Source organism: Ranitomeya imitator, chromosome 5, assembly GCF_032444005.1.
Source record: "Ranitomeya imitator isolate aRanImi1 chromosome 5, aRanImi1.pri, whole genome shotgun sequence".
Taxonomy (NCBI): Eukaryota; Metazoa; Chordata; class Amphibia; order Anura; family Dendrobatidae; genus Ranitomeya; species Ranitomeya imitator.
The window spans coordinates 203650120-203671496 of NC_091286.1; the positions used below are offsets into that span (position 1 = coordinate 203650120).

General features: G+C 42.7%; 1 protein-coding gene across 2 annotated transcripts in view; it reads left to right on the forward strand.

The window, feature by feature from the left end:
• The window catches only part of SLC22A3 (solute carrier family 22 member 3), a 392110-nt gene that overhangs the window by 211339 nt on the left and 159394 nt on the right, over positions 1–21377 (forward strand). For both annotated transcript variants that reach the window (XM_069769517.1, XM_069769516.1), the window contains exon 3: positions 15263–15417. In XM_069769517.1, the coding sequence (XP_069625618.1) occupies positions 15263–15417 (155 nt within the window). The remainder of the gene's footprint in view (positions 1–15262; positions 15418–21377) is intronic.

The window sequence follows — 21377 nt, forward strand, 5'->3', positions numbered from 1 at the left end:
TGAACAGACCTATCATTGGATTGGATGCTGCTCGCCTTTCTTTAGTTGTGAGTATTTGTCCAAATTGGGTCTATGGACTTTGAAGTGTGCATGCCGACCATCTGAAGAGCTGTCAGTTGCTGCTTTTTTGTATACTGTTTGGAGCTTCGAGAGGTAGTCCCCGGGAATGGTCTTCCAACAATCTTGAAGGAGTTCCCAGAGATGCTTCGCACTTGTTGGCCCTTTTGCCTTCACTCTGCAGTCCGGGTCACCCCAAACCATCTCGATTGGGTTCAGGTCTGGTGACTGTGGAGGCCAGGTCATCTGGCGTAGCACCCCATCACACTCCTTCTTGGTCAAATAGCCCTTACACAGCCTGGAGGTGCTTTTGGGGTCATTGTCCTGTTGAAAAATAAATGATGGTCCAACTAAATGCAAATCGGATGGAATAGCATGCCGCTGCAAGATGCTGTGGTAACCATGCTGGTTCAGTATGCCTTCAATTTTAAATAAATCCCCAACAGTGTCACCAGCAAAGCACCCCCACACCATCAGACCTCCTCCTCCATGTTTCTCGGTGGGAACCAGGCATGTAGAGTCCATCCATTCAACTTTTCTGCGTCACACAAAGACACGGTGGTTGGAACCAAAGATCTCAAATTTGGACTCATCAGACCAAAACACAGATTTCCACTGGTCTAATGTCCATTCCTTGTGTTCTTTAGCCAAAACAAGTCTCTTCTGCTTGTTGCCTGTCCTTAGCAGTGGTTTCCTAGCAGCTATTTTACCATGAAGGCCTGCTGCACAAAGTCTCCTCTTTACAGTTGTTGTAGAGATGTGTCTGCTGCTAGAACTCTGTGTGGCATTGACCTGGTCTCTAATCTGAGCTGCTGTTAACCTATGATTTCTGAGGCTGGTGACTGGTGAAACTTATCCTCAGAAGAAGAGGTGACTCTTGGTCTTCCTTTTTTTGGGGTGGTCCTCATATGAGCCAGTTTCTTTGTAGTGCTTGATGGTTTTTGCCACTGCACTTGGGGACACTTTCAAAGTTTTCCCAATTTTTCGGACTGACTGACCTTCATTTCTTAAAGTAATGATGGCCACTCGTTTTTCTTTACTTAGCTGCTTTTTTCTTGCCATAATACAAATTCTAACAGTCTATTCAGTAGGACTATCAGCTGTGTATCCACCAGACTTCTGCACAACACAACTGAGGGTCCCAACACCATTTATAAGGCAAGAAATCCCACTTATTAAACCTGACAGGGCACACCTGTGAAGAGAAAACCATTCCTGGTGATTACCTATTGAAGCTCATCAAGAGAATGCCAAGAGTGTGCAAAGCAGTCATCAAAGCAAAAGGTGCCTACTTTGAAGAACCTAGAATATAAGACATATTTTCAGTTGTTTCACACTTATAATTCTACATGTGTTAATTCATAGTTTTGATGCCTCCAGTGTGAATGTATAATTTTCATAGTCATGAAAATACAGAAAAATCTTTAAATGAGTAGGTGTGTCCAAACTTTTGGTCTGTACTCTATTCTAGAATAAAAGGTTTACTTTGGTGCTATAAATCAAAAAGACCAAGCTTTTAATTGAGTAGATAATAATCTAAGTTGTAGGAATAGTCACAGCTATATATTTAATGAGAACTGCAATGTGGCTCAATTGGTCTAAGCTATCAGAAATGATAAAAGAGGAGTTTTACCTCAGTTCCCCTGATATATATAAGACTTTCACCTCAGGCTCCAATGTTACTATTATGTATGTAATAATCTATACCTTTCCGGTCTACTCTCTAATCATTCCGGTGGAGGTGGAGCATAGGGCCTGTGTCACACTGCTATTAATGATCCACAGGCTTATACAAAATGTTTGCTAAATTAAGTGCTGCTAAAAGTTTCTCGCTGTTATCAGCCTCTGCTGTCAGAAGCCGCACATAACTTTTAACCTGTATGTCTGGTTAATTCTGTTCAGGCTCCTATATCGTATAGATATTACAAGTGAATTTGTAGGGTTGTATAGTTGAAATATTATTATTATTATTTATTTATATAGCACCATTGATTCCATGGTGCTGTACATGAGAAGGGGTTACATACAAATTACAGATATCACTTACAGTAAGCAAACTAACAATGACAGACTGATACAGAGGGGCGAGGACCCTGCGCTTTTGGGCTTACATTCTACAGGAATAGTGCTCCTTTGTCTTGGGTGATAAGACTGCCGCTGTCTGCTCTTGGGGGAGTCAGTGCCGGCTTCAGCTGTGATGTGTGTTCTTCACCGATGGTCTGTTCTTTTTTATTCTCGGGTCCTGATGTTTCTTCCTCTTACCTATGTCTTTGACCAAGTTGAAGGTGTCCGATGCTTCCTGTCTTTGGGCTTGGGTTCTCCGGTAGATGATAGCGAGGTAAATCTTCTGTGGTGTTGATCGCGGCATTTAGCTCTTCTCCGGTGGCTTCAGTCTCCTATCTCTTTAAGCTCCAGTCCACGGCTGTCATTCCATACAGCAGCACAGCAGCAGGCACTGCATGATTCTTTGTCATGCGATGACAGGTCTTCTAGCGATGAGCTATTGTAAAGAGTTCTCACGGTTGTCAGCCACTGCTCGCGTTTTCACTCCGGTGCTCCCGGCTGTAGCTCTCCTGTATCTCGATCCGTGGTTGCCACTCAGTATAACCTCATAGAGGCAAGCGTTGCAGGACTTCTTATCTTACAATATCAGGTTTTCCTGCGATAAGCTATTGGTATGGGCTCTTAGGGTACCGTCACACAGTGGCGTTTTGATCGCTACGACGGCACGATCCGTGACGCTCCAGCATCGTAACATTATCGCTCCAGCGTCGTAGACTGCTGTCACACTTTGCAATGTACGACGCTGGAGCGATAATTTCATGACGTATGTGCGATGTAGAAGCCGTTGGTTACTATGCGCACATCGTATATAATATCGTGCACACCTTTGTTACACCATGCGATCATGCCGCCACAGCGGGACACTAGACGACGAAAGAAAGTTTCAAACGATCTGCTACGACGTACGATTCTCAGCAGGGTCCCTGATCGCAGGAGCGTGTCAGACACAGCGAGATCGCTGGAACGTCACGGATATATCACTGGAACGTCACGGATCGTGCCGTCGTAGCGATCAAAATGCCACTGTGTGACGGTACCCTTACAGTTGTCAGCTGCTACTTGTGTTTTCATTGTGGTATTTCCGGATGTAGCTCTCCTGGTTCCCGGTCCGCGGCTGTCACTCAGTATAGCCTCATATAGGCAAGATAGACTCTTTATCTTGCTGTGTCGGGACTTTCGGCGAAGAGCTACTGTAAAGAGCTCTCGCTGTGGTCAGCCGCTGCCTGCGGCTTCACTCTGGTGCTCTCAGCTGCAACTTTCCTGACTCCCGGTACATCTGCTGTCACTCAGGTCGGTTGCTTGAAAGCTGAAGCGGCAACGGGACAGATCTAGTCAGGGCTTCGTTTTTTTTATTCACCTCAGGATCAGTGTATTTTGTTGTCAGGGATACGTTGTTTTACAAGATGGCGGCTTGTCAGCGGTTTGAACTGCGCTTATGGCAGTTATGTCTTTGGCCTGCGGTTCAGCTTACCTGCTGGTTTCTGAGGTAAATAACTTGAGATTGGAGAATCCAATTCTTTCATGGAAGATCTCAAAATGTTCCTGGTGAATTACTGAACAAGTCTATTATATAAATGTTTGGGGAAAAAGACTTCTAGTAGCTATTAATGTTGAGTTAGAGGTTTACTCTTCAGAGCTCCCGACTTCTGCTGTTTACCGCATCAGAGTCTTGGCCATGCCCCCGGGTGTCAGCTGTATGTGACAGCTGACACCCCAAAGCACCTCCCCCTCCCCTGCTGCATTTACCCCTCTGTTGCCGCTGTCCGTAGTGACAGCAGCATAGAGAAACATCACTATGCAGAGAGGGGGCTTCCTGCATGCTTCCCTCAGAACAAAATGATGCATTGTTCTGATGGTCTCCACAGAGACCCCCAGCACCACGGGGTCCTTCCAGGTACTGAAGGGAAGGTGGCTCAGCGGGCGCCAGAATGCCTCCTTCCTGGCCTGTCACATCCTAATCTGACACTGCTGTGCAAAGTATCAGATCAGCGATCTGACATTATAAAGTAATGTCCCATACTGGGACAATGTAATAAAGTTAAAAAAATATATATATTATATTATATATTATAATGAGTAAAAATATATTTTTTTTAAATCCCCAAATAAAGAAAAATACATGTATTTATGTAAAAAAAAAAACAATAAAAGTACACATATTTGGAATCACCGCATCCGTAACAACCTGCTCACTAGTTAACCCCTTCATTGAATGCCGTAAAAAAAGAGGCAAAAAACAATGCTTTATCTTTATACCACCAAACAAAAAGTGCAATAAAAAGCAATCAAAAAGACGGATGTAAACAAAAATGGTACTGCTGAAAACGTAATCTTTTTCTGCAAAAAACAAGTTGCGATATAGCTTGTCACAGTTCACAGGGAGGATACCTTTATCATCCCCACCGCTAACACCAATTTGTCATGAACCGGGGTTGCCCAGTTCTTTTCTGAAGGGGATTTATCTATATCCCACTTCCCAGTTCCGGTTTGGAACTTCCAGCTCTCTGGCGCCACCCTTACCCTCAGGTCAGACAGTGTAATGCACCTAGGATAATTAGTCGCCAGAAAGGCTGCCTTACTTTGTACTGGCTAATGAGCACACTGCAGTGAGGGCAATATAACTACTCCCACTCAGGCAGGAACAATAATTATCAACACCGCCAGTCGCAACAAAGCCTCCCAAATGCACATGACAAATCCCGCTGCCACCAGCTTCGATTTCTTAGTTATTAAGGGGTCCGGAGCCAAACCTAGTAGCGTAATTCACTTCAGAGGACGTGACTGTATGTTATAGAACAAAGAGAGACAAAGCTAGTAATTTTATATTTTACTCCAAAAAAGGTAGGCTGTGTTTACAGAAGTATAAAAAGATATTATAAAGAAGACAAGTATCGTATGTACAATACAATTACAAATAAAATGGGTTTAAAGTTGAAAAAACACTTACATTTAGTCTCCTGGCTGACCATGTGCCCAGGGGACACATCAAGATACATAGCACACATCTGTATAGCAGCTAGACCCACGGACAAAAGATACTGGAAGACTGCTGCTTCATTTTATTTCCCAGCTTAAAACCAAGGCACTCCCTCTGTGGTGACCTCACTCAGAGGCTGAATCCTCCCCTTTTCTTAGAGTTATAACAAACCATTTTTATACATAACTCGCTGTATGAACCTCGTATATTTGCCACTTCATTAAATAAAGGCATATTATAGACTCCTGAGCTTTAAGACTTTCTGCTGATTTCTTATCCCATGGTGGTTAGGTGTTTGGTCTCTTCATCACAGTGGTTTTTCACTGGTGCTTTCACAGTGCACCCTATTACTGGTATATTTCTGATCTTAATAAAATATATTTTGGAGATATAGAATTTGTGGATACAATAAGGGTCTACTGTGTTTTACTTAACAATAAATGGGGGGCCAGAGATCTGCTCGATCCCCCATACAGAGGCACGCATCTCCGTATGGTCATTTTCAGTTGCCAGCAATGCCCTGTAGATTAATTTGGAAATCACTGAGTCAACCGTGAAGGATCAATTTAGATCCTCCCTCAACACCCCTATATAAAGTGTGATGATCACCAAAGCCCCCAGTATAGTATGAGGACCCCACACCCCCATAGAGTATGATGTCACCCATAACCATCCCTTACAGTATGATGGTCACCACTGCACCAACATAATATAATGTACCCCATAGACCTCCAGACAGTATAATGTCCACCACAACCACCCCACACAGTGTAATTTCCACCACAACCACCCTACACAATAAGATGGTCCCCCCCACAGCCACCCCACACAGTATGGAAAATCCCCATTAACTATGAAGATCCTCCATACCTAAATACTGTATGACGTCCCCGCACAGCCCCCATATAGTATGATGGTCCCTCCAACACCTGCCTATATAGTATGTTGGTCCCCCCAACACTTCCCCATTTAGTATAATTGTACACCTCACAGCTCCTTATATATTATGATGGTATACCTCACAGCCCCTAAATAGTATTATAGTACCTCCCCAAACCATTCATATATTATGATGTTTCACTTTATAGACCCCTATATAGTATGATGGTCCACATCACACACAGCCCCCTATATATTATGATGGTCCACCTCGTAGCTCCCCATATAATGTGATGGTCCCTCCAACAGTCTCCTATATAGTATAACTGTCCTCCCAACATCACCACATACAGTATGATGGTACATATGGTACAGCTCCTTATACAGTATATTATGATAGTACACCTCACAGCTCCTATGTAGTTTGATGGTATCTACAACAGCCCCCATATAGTATGATGGTTCATCTCATAGTCCTCTATATAGTATGACAGTCAACCTCACAGTCCCCCATATAGTATGATGGTCCTCCCAACAGCCCCCTAGGTAGTATGATGGTCCGCCCAACAGTACGCTATATTGTATGGTGGTCCACCCCACTGCCCCTTATATACTATGATGGTCCAACTCACAGCGCCCTATATAGTGTAATGGTTCCCCGCAACCCCCCAAAATAATAAAATCCCTATACTCACCTAATCCAGACATTCCATCCTCCATCCTCTTCTATCCATTCTCGCAGTGGATGCTGGTGGCACAATGCTGTGACATCATTGCACCGCCGACGTTCCCTGTTGATGCTGGCCTCTGGCAGGTCGCAGGTCGAAGGGACACCCACAACCTGTTGGGGTAAGTGATGGAGTCAGCAACTTTGTGCTCCATCGCAACTGTTAACCGTATGGGAGTCTTGAGGATGCAAAATCTGTTAACAATGTAGCGGACAAGGCAGGCCACGACTAGACAGGTCCTTCTGGCATTTACCTGAATTAACAAATGGCCACGGCCTTGCCCACAATATGTGCTATAATGTTCTTTTTTTTACATAAGATACAGTTGTGAACAAAAGTATTGACACCCTGCAATTCTGTCAGATAATACTCAGTTTCTTCCTGAAAATGATTACAAACATAAATTCTTTGTTATTATTATCTTTATTTAATTTGTCTTAAATTATCTCCGTGCTGACGATCTGGCCAATTACTTCAAAGAAAAAATTGACCACATTCGACAGGAAATCATCTCCCAATCTCTTCATACCATGCACTGTCCTCCCTCCCCCACTGCATCTAGTTCACTCTCTGACTTTGAAGCAGTTACAGAAGAAGAAGTAAGCAGGCTCCTTGCATCTTCGCGCCCGACCACTTGCACCAGTGACCCCATTCCGTCACATCTCCTCCAGTCCCTTTCCCCGGCTATCACCTCTCACCTAACAAAAATATTCAACCTTTCCCTCACTTCCGGTATTTTTCCCTCCTCATTTAAGCATGCCATCATACATCCATTACTTAAAAAACCATCCCTCGATCAAAACTGTGCCGCTAATTATAGACCTGTCTCTAATCTTCCCTTCATCTCTAAACTCCTCGAACGCCTGGTCCACTCCCGTCTTACCCGCTATCTCTCAGATAACTCTCTTCTCGACCCTCTTCAATCTGGCTTCCGCTCTTTACATTCTACTGAAACTGCCCTCATTAAAGTCTCTAATGACCTACTAACAGCTAAATCTAATGGTCACTACTCCATGCTAATTCTCTTGGATCTCTCTGCAGCATTTGACACTGTGGATCATCAGCTCCTCCTCACTATGCTCCGCTCCATCGGCCTCAAGGACACCGTTCTCTCCTGGTTCTCCTCCTATCTCTCTGACCGATCCTTCATTGTATGTTTTGCTGGTTCCTCCTCCTCTCACCTTCCCCTTACTGTTGGGGTTCCTCAAGGATCAGTCCTAGGCCCCCTACTCTTCTCGTTGTATACTGCCCCTATTGGACAAACAATCAGTAGATTTGGTTTCCAGTACCATCTCTATGCTGACGACACCCAATTATACACTTCTGCTCCCGATATCACACCGACCTTTTTAGAAAACACCAGTGATTGTCTTACCGCTGTCTCTAACATCATGTCCTCCCTCTATCTGAAACTAAACCTGTCAAAAACTGAACTCCTCGTGTTCTCTCCCTCTACTAACCTACCTTTGCCTGACATTGCCATCTCCGTGTGCGGTTCCACCATTACTCCAAAGCAACATGCCCGCTGCCTTGGGGTCATCCTTGATTCTGACCTTTCATTCACCCCCTACATCCGATCACTGGCTCGCTCTTCTTACCTGCATCTCAAAAACATTTCTAGAATTCGCCCTTTTCTTAATTTCGACTCTGCAAAAACTCTGACTGTTTCACTTATTCATTCTCGTCTGGACTATTGTAACTCTCTACTAATCGGTCTCCCTCTTGCAAAACTCTCCCCGCTCCAATCTGTCCTGAATGCTGCAGCCAGGATCATATTCCTCACCAACCGTTACACCGATGCCTCTACCCTGTGCCAGTCATTACACTGGCTACCCATCCACTCCAGAATCCAGTACAAAACTACTACCCTCATCCACAAAGCACTCCATGGCTCAGCACCACCCTACATCTCCTCCCTGGTATCAGTCTACCACCCTACCCGTGCCCTCCGCTCCGCTAATGACCTCAGGTTAGCATCCTCAATAATCAGAACCTCCCACTCCCGTCTCCAAGACTTTACACGTGCTGCGCCGATTCTTTGGAATGCACTACCTAGGTTAATACGATTAATCCCCAATCCCCACAGTTTTAAGCGTGCCCTAAAAACTCATTTGTTCAGACTGGCCTACCGCCTCAATGCATTAACCTAACGATCCCTGTGTGGCCTATTTATAATTAAAAAAAAAAAAAAAAAAAAAGGTTCCTCGCATCATGTTCTCATACACTTTATGCAGTATTAGCCCTCTGTGTCTGTACTGCTACATACTTAGGCAGGTAACTGGTTCATGCAGCTTTACATGAACACCTGAGCCTTACACTATAGCTGGTCCGAATAACTAAAGCAATTGTTACCATCCACCTCTCGTGTCTCCCCTTTTCCCCATAGTTTGTAAGCTTGCGAGCAGGGCCCTCACTCCTCCTGGTATCTGTTTTGAACTGTATTTCTGTTATGATGTAATGTTTATTGTCTGTACAAGTCCCCTCTATAATTTGTAAAGCGCTGCGGAATATGTTGGCGCTATATAAATAAAATTATTATTATTATTATTATTATTAAATGAAAAAACACAAAAAGAATTGTCCTAAAGCCAAATTGGATATAATTCCACACCAAACATAAAAAAGGGGTGGACAAAAGTATTGGCACTGTTCGAAAAATCGTGTGATGCTTCTCTAATTTGTGTAATTAACAGCACCTGTAACTTACCTGTGGCACCTAACAGGTGTTGGCAATAACTAAATCACACTTGCAGCCAGTTGACATGGATTAAAGTTGACTCCACCTCTGTCCTGTGTCCTTGTGTGTACCACATTGAGCATGGAGAAAAGAAAGAAGACCAAAGAACTGTCTGAGGACTTGAGAAACCAAATTGTGAGGAAGCAAGAGCAATCTCAAGGCTACAAGTCTATCTCTAAAGACCTGAATGTTCCTGTGTCTACCGTGCGCAGTGTCGTCAAGAAGTTTAAAGCCCATGGCACTGTGGCTAACCTCCCTAGATGTGGACAGAAAATAAAAATTGACAAGAGATTTCAACGCAAGATTGTGTGGATGTTGGATAAAGAACCTCGACTAACATCCAAACAAGTTCAAGCTGCCCTGCAGTCCGAGGGTACAACAGTGTCAATCCATACTATCCGTCAGCATCTGAATGAAAAGGGACTGTATGGTAGGAGATCCAGGAAGACCCCACTTCTTACCCCGAGACATAAAAAAGCCAGGCTGGAGTTTGCCAAAACTTACCTGAAAAAGCCTAAAACGTTTTGGAAGAATGTTCTCTGGTCAGATGAGACCAAAGTAGAGCTTTTTGGGCAAAGGCATCAACATAGAGTTTACAGAAGAAAAAAAGAGGCATTCAAAGAAAAGAACACGGTCCCTACAGTCAGACATGGTGGAGGTTCCCTGATGTTTTGGGGTTGCTTTGCTGCCTCTGGCACTGGACTGCTTGACCGTGTGCATGGCTTTATGAAGTCTGAAGACTACCAACAAATTTTGCAGCATAATGTAGGGCCCAGTGTGAGAAAGCTGGGTTTCCCTCAGAGGTCATAAGTCTTCCAGCAGGACAATGACCCAAAACACACTTCAAAAAGCACTAGAAAATGGTTTGAGAGAAAGCACTGGAGACTTCTAAGGTGGCCAGCAATGAGTCTAGACCTGAATCCCATGGAACACCTGTGGAGAGATCTAAAAATGGCAGTTTGGAGAAGGCACCCTTCAAACATCAGGGACCTGGAGCAGTTTGCCAAAGAAGAATGGTCTAAAATTCCAGCAGAGCATTGTAAGAAACTCATTGATGGTTACCGGAAGCGGTTGGTCGTAGTTATTTTGGCTAAAGGTTGTGCAACCAAATATTTGGCTGAGGGTGCCAATACTTTTGTTTGGCCCATTTTTGAAGTTTTGTGTGAAATGATCAATGTTTTGCTTTTGCTTCATTATCTTTTGTGTTTTTTCATTTAAGACAAATTAAATGAAGATAATAATACCAAAGAATTTGTGATTGCAATCATTTTCAGGAAGAAAATGAGTATTATCTGACAGAATTGCAGGGGTGTCACTACTTTTGGCCACAACTGTATGTATAATTTTCCTTATTTTTCTTATATTTGTTTCTTTTATTGTATATTTCAGTCTTATGAAGGTCGATGTTAGTTACCAAAACGTTACATTATTAAAACAAAGAGTGCCAGATTCCATTTTATTTATTATTAAGTAGTGGTATCCTATCTGGGCACCTTTGGTGAATAACAGGGTGATGTATATCCATACTCATCTAAAGCAGGGGTAAGGTATCTTTTCTGCCAAGGGCCATTTGGATATTTATACCATCCTTCGGGGGCCGTACAAACTCCGCCCACAAAATGCATCATGACTCTGGCACTGGAGTCAGGACGTAATCTTTCATTGCATGCCCTTCAGTGTTCAGTAGTGAACACTGTGTGTTTGTGCTAATAGTGCAAGAAGAAATTAATGAGCTGGTTGTAGTCAAAATATACTTCCATCTCTTTCCGTCCGTATTACTTATAGCTCACAAGGGCCGTAACACAGAAAGCACAAATACTCCTTAAATAAAATCAATTTTTTATTAAATATATCAATAAATAAACCACACAATATAAATACAAATCAGCCTCAATATCTCAAACATGAAGGACCGAACAAAATACTAATCATACACAGCGCAAATTTAGCAATATATACTATATTCAGATTCATGGGCTCTATTATGCAATGGTTTCCAGAACCCCTCTAGTAGCATAAATCCAAACACCAATGGATATTTAAAGAGGGGTGGTAAACGTAGCAGCCCCTTATAGAAAAGCTCCCAGCTATCGCCACATTATTGGCAGTATATCATACCTACAAAGCACCATTCAGGTGCTTGCTGCATGTGTAGCCTAAATGGAGACATAAAAAAAAAAAAAAATTGCACCTGAATGGTGCTTTGTAGGTATGATATACTGCCAATAATGTGGCGATAGCTGGGAGCTTTTCTATAAGGGGCTGCTATGTTTACCACCCCTCTTTAAATATCCATTGGTGTTTGGATTTATGCTACTAGAGGGGTTCTGGAAACCATTGCATAATAGAGCCCATGAATCTGAATATAGTATATATTGCTAAATTTGCGCTGTGTATGATTAGTATTTTGTTCGGTCCTTCATGTTTGAGATATTGAGGCTGATTTGTATTTATATTGTGTGGTTTATTTATTGATATATTTAATAAAAAAATTGATTTTATTTAAGGAGTATTTGTGCTTTCTGTGTTACGGCCCTTGTGAGCTATAAGTAATACGGACGGAAAGAGATATAAGTTATTGCACATTTATATTGTGGATCATTGAGTTGATTTATAAAAATATACCTCCATGCCTAAGAATGCAGTCCATGACAATCTGCTTGGGGGCCTGATAAAAGGTCATTGACGGCCGTAAATTGCCCTGGGGCCTGAGGTCCACACCCCTGATCTAAAGCATGCAGCAATATAAGATATACCCAGGTATAGCAGATGTGATGTTGTTTTGCCCAATAAAAAAATGTGTAAGCAGAAATTTGTACAGTACATTAGCAGCAAAGTTAATAAGATTTATGGATTTTAAACCCACAACATATCAATTCAGTTCTTTGTCTTACATAATCCCCATTTATAATCCATAATCTACATGTAATGACTGACAGTCCGCTCTTTTGATCTACGTGTCTCACACTGGTAACATCTCCTTTAATTTAAAATATGTTCTGGAGGCAGATTCTCATGCAGATCAGAATTCGGCCAATAGATCTTGACAGCCCATTTACAGACATGGTCAAAATTGTTGGTACCCCATCGTTTAATGAATGACAGAAAAACCCACAATGGTCACAGAAATAACTTGAATCTGACAAAATAAATAATAAATAAAAGATCTATGAAAATGAACAAATGAAATTCACACATTGGTTTTCAACCATGCTTCCACAGAATTAAAAAAAAAAAAAAAACTAATGAAATAGGCCTGGACAGAAATGATGGTACCCCTGAAAATAATGTGAGAAAAGGGACATGTTAAATCAAGGTGTGTCCACTAACTAGCATCACAGGTGTCTACAATCTTGGAATCAGTAAGTGGGCCTGTATATAGGGCTACAGATACTCACTGTGCTGTTTGGTGACATGGTGTGTATCACACTCAACATAGACCACAGGAAGGAAAGAGTTGTCTCAGGAGATTAGATAGAAAATTATAGACAAACATGTTAAAGGTAAAAGTTATAAGACCATCTCCAAGCAGCTTGATGTTTTTGTGACTACAGTTGCACATATTTTCAGAAATTTAAGATCCATGGGCCTGTAGACAACCTCCCTGAACGTGGACGCAGGAGGAAAATTGATGACAAATCGAGACGGATAATACGAATGGTAACAAAAGAGCCCAGAAAAACTTCTAAACAGATTAAAGGTGAACTTCAAGCTCAAGGAACATCAGTGTCAGATCGCACTATCCGTCGTTGTATGAGCCAAAGTGGACATCATGGGAGACAACCAAGGAAGACACCACTGTTGAAAAAAAATCATAAAAAAGCCAGACTGGAATTTGCCAAACTGCATGTTGATAATGGGCTCTAAGGACTGTTCCTCGCCCCTTTAAGAACTGACCTGGTTCTCATTATAACGTGTGGATGTTTTATATAATTGTAAATGCTGATATGTTCATGTGTGCTGCTATGTTGCCATAATTAATATGCCATTTTTTATGCTGCTATACAATGTGAATTAAATTATTATACGGAAAGTGTAGTACCTTAGTTGGGGCATTAGATGGGGCATTTTAGTGTACAGTTAGTTCATAGGAGGGGTTGCTGGGGGATAAGATAGGATGACTTCGTATCAAGAGTTCAGTGAAGACTGGGAGCTGAGACTGCTCGGAGGGCCAGGGAGCCCCCGGCATCCAGAGGGGCTTAAAAGACCAGGACAGTGCAGCAGACACGCAGCGTCCTATGAAAAGGGCCCAGCCGTCCAGTGCCAGTGGGTCAGAGAGTTACAGCAAAAGAAGTGCAGCAGGATAAAGACGCAGGTCGCTCGAAAAATGTGGTAGCTATCTGCATGTGTTTAAGCCCTTCTGTCTGGTGCAAAACAGATCAGGGAACTCTAAGAGTAGTCATGCTGGTCAAGGAGGATGCTGCAGTATCGAACAGTTCGGTACGACCCAGGGAAGCCCTGGAAGGAATAAGAGAAGACACAGGGAAAGTAAAAGATGTGAAAGATGCCATACTCTGTATTGATGCTGTAACTGATGTGGATGTGATGTGATTGAAACCAAGTAAAGTTCTTCGCTTACAGTTTGAATTGGACTCTGTCTCTTTGTGCTCAACACCAGCAGCCAAACTTCAGCAGCCCTCTTGGGACCCTGATGGTGCAGAGGGTGCAGCAGAAGGTATGCAAGAAAAGGGACATTGTTAATATGTGACAGGAGGCCAGGGCGCGCTTAATCAGATATACTCAGCCACGACTATGGCCCTTACTCTGCCTCTCACATTGACAAGCCACAAAGCTTCTGGGAGAATGTCCCATGGACAGATGAGACAAAAATGGAACTTTTTGGCAAGGCACATCAGCTCTTTGTTCACAGATGGAAAAATGAAGCATATCAAGAAAAGAACACTGTCCCTAGTGTGAAACATAGAGGAGGCTCTGTGATGTTCTGGGGCTGCTTTGCTGCATCTGGCACAGGGTTACTAGAATCTGTGCAGGGTTCAATGAAATCTCAAGACTATCAAGGGATTATAGAGAGAAATGTGCTGCCCAGTGTCTCAGTCGCAGTTCAGGGGTCTTGCAACAGGATGACCCAAAACACACAGATAAAAATACCCAAGAATGGCTTAGAGGAAAACATTGGACTATTCTGAGGTGGCCTTCTATGAGCCCTGACCTAAATCCTTTTGAGCATCTTTGGAAAGAGCTGAAACATGCCATATGAAAAAGGCAACCTTCAAACACGTGACAACTGGAGCAGTTTGCTCTTGAGGAGTGGGCCAAAATACCTGTCGAGAGATGCAGAAGTCTCATTGACAGTTACAGGAATCATTTGATTGCAATGATTGCCTCAAAAGATTGTGCAACAAAATATTAAGTTAAGGGTACCATCATTTCTGTCCAGGCCTATTTCATAAGTTTTATTTAAAAAAAAATTCTAGAGAAGCATGGTTAAAAAGCAATGTCTGACTTTCATTTGTTCATTTTTCATAGATTTTTTTTATTTATTATTACTTTTGTCAGATTCAAGTTATTTCTGTGACCATTGTGGATTTTTCTGTAATTAAACGATGGGTACGAACAATTTTGACCTTGTGTGTGCATAATCGGAAAAACATAGATTTATCTGGAATAAAACATCATATTACAGATATCAATGTATTTTATTCAGCTCTCTATGACTTACATATCCATGTAGATGGCTTAGGAGGGTTGATTCTACTGAAAGATTCCCTTTAGTTACTGTATGTAAAACACAATTGTTCATTATAGAAACAAAATTATTATTTTAATTATATCTGTTTATTTGCTTTCTTTTAATATTAGATATGGAAGAAAAATCACATACCTGATTTCGTCTTTTGGAGTTGGATTGTGTGGAGTTGTAGTAGCATTTGCACCGAACTTTTACGTATTGGTGTTTTTCCGGTTTCTACAAGGTATTTTTGGGAAAGGAACATGGATGACATGCTATGTTATTAGTAAGTAAACACAATATTATTTTGTCTAAAACTATAAGCCAATATAGATTTCTTCATAAAAATTATACAGACACATCTTTAATGTGATAGAAATCATGTTAATAATATGCAAATAATATGCACAGGAATTACCACACATACTCGAGTGTAAGCCGACCCGAGTATAAGCCGAGGCACCTAAATTTACCACGAAAAACTGGGAAAACGTATTGACTCTAGTCGGGTATGCATTGTCCCCTCATCCCTATCCTGGTATGCTTGGCTCCCTATCCCTGTCCTTGTATGGATGGCTTCCCATTCCTGTATGCATGGCTCCTTATCCCCACCCTTGTATGCATAGCTCCTTATCCTCTCTCCTCGTATGCATGGCTCCCTGTCCTTGTATGCATGTCTCCCTGTCCCTGTATGTTTGGCTCCTTATCCCCGTCCTTGTATGCATGGTTCCTTATCCCCTATCCCATGGTTCTTATAAAAAAAATCCATCCTACTTACCTTCCCTGCGCGCCCTCACTGCATCTCTTTCCGACGCCAGCAGATCTTCCTGCCGAGCAATTACGTGTCACCGCTCATTAAGGTAATGCATATTCACTCCACGCCTATGGGTGTGGAGATACTTGAATATTCCTATGGGTGTGGAGATACTTGAATATTCATTATTTTAATGAGCGGGGGACATGTGATTGCTCTGCCGGAAGAGCTGCTGGCGCCAGCTGGAACGAGATGCAGTGAAGGCACAGTGAAGTTATGTAGAATGTGTGCTGGAAGCTGGCGACTGCGTCTGTAACTGCATGCTGTAAGAGAAATGAATATTCACTGCCAGCGCAGTGAATAATCAATTTCCTTTAGCAATGGGCACAGGCTTTAGCTGCAGCCACCGGCTCTTGCCTTTGTGACCCGCTGTTCCATCGCTCCCTCTCCCCCGCTGTCTTTCTGGGACAATGACTCATGTATGAGCTGAGGGGGGCAGTTTTCAGCACAAAAAAATGTGCTGAAAAACTCGGTTTATACAAGAGTATATACGGTAAGAACAATATGCACATGAATTAAGAACCATAGTCAACTTATTTGTATTTCCAACATTTCAGGATTTTATAATGACAGGGCCTCTTCCACAGGACTGACACATATGGTACAAGTGTTTAAAATGGTGTTAAAAACGTACCCATGAGACTAAAAACATGTTAGGAGTCTACAAGTACGTATAAGGATATATATTTTTATTCAAGCCATGCATAAAACATGTAGCCTCAACAAGACTGGAGTTTTACACACCAGTCAGGATGAACAAAGCACCTGAGTAAAATGCACCAAATTTATGGGCATGCCCCTCTCAATGAAATACCATGTGTCACGGCAACAAATGTCCCGCAGTCAATTGTAATGTAAGCCACTTTTTTTGGTGTAAATTAGGATTTGTGCAAATTGCACAAATATTTGGCCTCATTTCAAACAGTTTTACGACAAAATTCAGCCCAAAACTGTTTGATGCATTAACGCCTTCATGTATATTTTATATGTACAATATGTGCAATGACATAGGTACTTCCGCTTAGTATATTTTTATATTTTTGGCATATACATAGTTATTAAGGTTGAAGATAGACTTTAAGTCCATCTAGTTCAACCCATAGCCTAACCTAACATGCCCTAACATGGCATATAGGCATGTTAAATTAGAATACAATTCCAGTAAGAGGATGCACTACAGTTGTAAACCATGAGTCTTAAAGAGTAGAGATGAGTGAACCTTTCAAGGTTTGGTTTGGTTCGATATGCTGAACATTTGCCGAACGTGTTCTTTGAACAGTTTGACGAACATACCCGAACCCAATTAGATTCAATGGGAGGCCAAACCAAACATATACACAACTCCTTAAGGGGTGATAAAAAGCTTCCCAAACAGCTAAAATTAGGGGTAGACACCATGAAAAGTGGCATCAATTGACCCACAGTTGAAATTTGCAAATGGCACAGCAGCAGTCAACCATGGTATCAGAGTCTGGCTCAGCATTTACAGATTGGAATTGTAGTTTCAATGAGGACCTGATGGTTAAGGGAGCAGTGTAAGCCTTCTTAGCTGGGAGCCCTGATACCTCATGCAACATCTCCATTTTTTTTTGTTATTTCCAGCCACACTCAGATGGCACAAACATCAGTTTCAAAGTATGATTGGTACAAAAATGTACGGAAAGTAACACAGGGAGTTGACTGAAAGTAAGTGCAGGCTTGCCTGTCTGGGAGCCCTACTTTCACAGGCAACCCACCAGTTGGAGACCCAAATTGGAGACTCCACATTTCAAAAAATAAATGTCATACACCACTATATAGGGATAACTTAGAAGAGTCCATCTGTATGGGGAATAGAAGAGAGGACCGCAGGCACATCCCGTGCCATTGACACTGCAGTGGCACGGGATATGCCTGCCTTACTTTTTTCTTTTCCCCAGATGGATGGACTCTTCTAAGTTATCCCTATATAATAAGCTCATGCCTCCATATGCTGTATTTCAGTCATTCAGATATACTGCAACCTTATGATAAAGACCCAGAACGGGTTGAAATGTCTTCCTTATTTTGTTGTTAATCTGTTTTCAACTGGTTCATGCTTCTTTGATGTTTACCAAATATCTTGAATATATCGACTTTGAGAGTGCACTGGATATTCCTTTCTATATACCGGGCCTACAACCCACTCCTCCAGCACCTAAATTTTTTATTTTGAGTGCAGACCAATAATTAACTTATACACCTTCAGGCAACCCACCAGATGGAGACACAACTTGGAGTCTCGACATTTCAAAAAATAATTGTCACTAAAGTGGGATTAATTTCCATGGAGTAGAAACAGTATAATAGGCTTATGAAACACCTTCTACTACAGGCAACTCAACAGATGGAGACCCAACTTGGAGTCTCCACATGTAAAAATATTGTTTATAACATCAGCAGCAGTAGCAGGCACAGAAGCCACCCCAAAGGTGGCACAGACTGCAATAATGCGAGATCAATGCATAACACTAAAAGCTACACTATAGCTTAGTCAGCCAAGTCTGTGACTGAGGAGATCCATGACTTGTTCATTTTGATGAAAGTTAGGTGGTCTGCACTTTCAGGGGACAGCTTGATGTGCTTATCCCTCAGGACACCACTGGCAGCACTGAAGACACATTCTGAGAGAACGTTGGCTACTGGGCATGACAAAACCTCCAAGGCATGACAGGTGAGCTCAGGCCACTCTTCCATTTTGAAGACCAAAATGCAAAAGGGTCCAAACTCCCCTGATGTCATTGATTCTGAGCTCCGGATGCTTCTGCACCATCTTCTCCAGTTGTTCACAATGTGTCAGACATGTACTCTGTTCTGCTTGTGCACAGGCTGGATTAAAAAAGGTGTGAAATGACTCAACAGAAATTGCTTATGCCACTTACACTACTGCTTGTGCCTTGATGTTCTTGGGGTTGGAAGTCTAGAGCTGCCTCACTGCTATCTACAAGCTTGTTTCAATACTCCTGCATGCACACGTCCCTTTCCAGGAGGGGAAGCATCTGGCTAAATTTAGCCTTATACTGTGGATCTAACAGAGTGGCAACCCAGTAGTCAGCACTATTTCTAACCCTAAGAATACGGGCATCATGTTGAAGATAGTGCAGCAAGAAGGCACTTGTGTGTCAGACGCCTTAATGAGGTCCAAGTCCATGCTGTGTTGGTGGCGGGGTAACACTCAAGGACACTGTCCCCTCCCGGAAATCATGGACAACAAAGAGGGAGTCATTATCTGTTTCATCTCTTGACGGTTGCGTGTCTATCACTTCGTCCTCCTCAATTTGTCCCTCGGCTCTTGCACCTTCACTAACAGTTTGTCTGGTACCATGAGCCCACCTCGATTGCTGTAAGTCACCCTTACATGGAACCCGCCTGTGTTACGACAGTCCAGAGATTTGTTATCCCTTATGCATCCTCCTCTGCTTCTATCTTTCTCTGGGACCACCACCTTCTCATGCAGACTCTAGCAGGCAGATGACCCAAATAGTGATGCTGATGATGGCATAGTCAGCATTAACCATCTTAGTAGCCATTTCAAAACAGTGCAGAGGGGTGCAGTGGTCCTTCATCTGTGCCCACTCCGCATGCGTAAATTGCACCACATCCATACTGCGTTGGCCAAGGCTAAGCACCAGGGCTCATCGATGCTCCCACAGTCACTGGTGCCACAGTCACTGCAACATGTGCAGACTAGAATTCCACAATGTCACATCACAAATCAAAAGGTTAGCCTGTAGGCAAAAAGACTTCGATAGCGATGCAAGTCGATGACCTGTGGGGTGCAATCAGCAAAAGTGAGCACACAGCCACTGTGCTTTTTGCAGCAGCACATTTGAGCCCGGAGAGTGGCGGAGAAATTGCTGTACCACCAGGTTGAGGATGTGGGTCATGCAAGACACGAGTGTGAGGTTGCCCCAGCATATGGATGCCACGAGGTTTGCACACCAACTATAGGAGGTAAACAAGTGGAGTTTCTACGGCCACAGACCTGTGTGAGAAGACATGACATTGTGACAGAGTAGGAAAAAGCAGCAGATATGGTTGATGGGTCAGACGGTGTTTGGCGAGGCCTGCTAGTCGCCATTTTAGCGCAGTGAGATTCCCACACCAAGGCATGTTGTTTGCACATGTGCCGATTCATGCATGTAGTAATCAAATTATTGCAATTTTTGCTTCTAGTGAGTTTTTTTGCAAATTTGGCAGATAACTTGAGTTAAGTCATCCTTTTCAATCTTACCAAAGGCCCAGACTAGGCAACCCGTGCCACCCCTGCGGACTTCACACTCATGACTAGTGCTGGCCACAACCAGAGTTGGGGCTGAGGATTCAGTGTTTGTCATGGTTTCATCATTTTGTGTCTGAGTGGGAACCTCCTCGTCCTACTCCACTGCTGAGCTACTCAGCTGCATACCTCTGGGTTCACATCAAATGGGAGCTATAACCTCATCATCTTCCTCTATGTTCTCACACTCCTTACCCTGAGTGTCACCCTCCTCCTCTTGCTGCCCTGAGAACACAGTACAGTCCGTGTGTGCCTTTGGTATCTGAATGTCATCAGGATCACCTCCACCCCCAGAGGTTAACATCTGGTGACGAGGGTCTGGATTCTGCTTTGAAAGCTGGCCTTCTGATTTCTCACTGAAACACAGTTTTATCACGACTTGGATTAGCTAATTGTGCTTCCTCGCTGCACCCCAATATTAAACCTAACTATTTTTATGTGCAAATCTGGCCTTCTAATCTTTCTCTGAAACACAGTTTTATCACAAACAATTTGGATTAGCTAATTGGCCCTCCAGGTTTCACCCCAATATTAGGCCTAATGATTTTTAAGAGGAAATCTGGCCTTCTTTGCCACTGAAACACAGTTTTATCACAAACGATCTGGACTAGCAAATGGTGCCTCCGGAGACTACCACACAATTGTTGCACATCTAGTTAGATGCTGGAAGATCAATTTCACACAGGACAGGATCTTCTTTAGCTAACTGACAAGTTCATTTGCAGGAGTGTCTTCTCTGTACTGTGACACTGAGAAAATGGTGCCAGCAAAACAAGATTTCTGATTTAATATGGCCAGGGACATGTGACTTCAGCAGCCGATCACAGAAGACATTGTGTTATGACATTGTGGATGGTTTCTGCACTCTGATTGGCTGCCGAAATCAATACACATAAAGTTAAGGGGGAAAAAAAGAACGCTCCTCTAACCTTCTCCCTCCCTCCCCTCATCAAACATGTCCCCCCATCCTCCCATACAGCATCAATAACCTAGCCAAAGTAATAACAAAAACATTAGTGGAAATGTGATGATTTACTGAACTGTGACCGAATTTTGCCAACTTGAGTAAAAATGGTCATGAAAGCAAACACGAATCCGAATGTGCTATGTTCTCCCCGAATTTGAAATTGGCAAA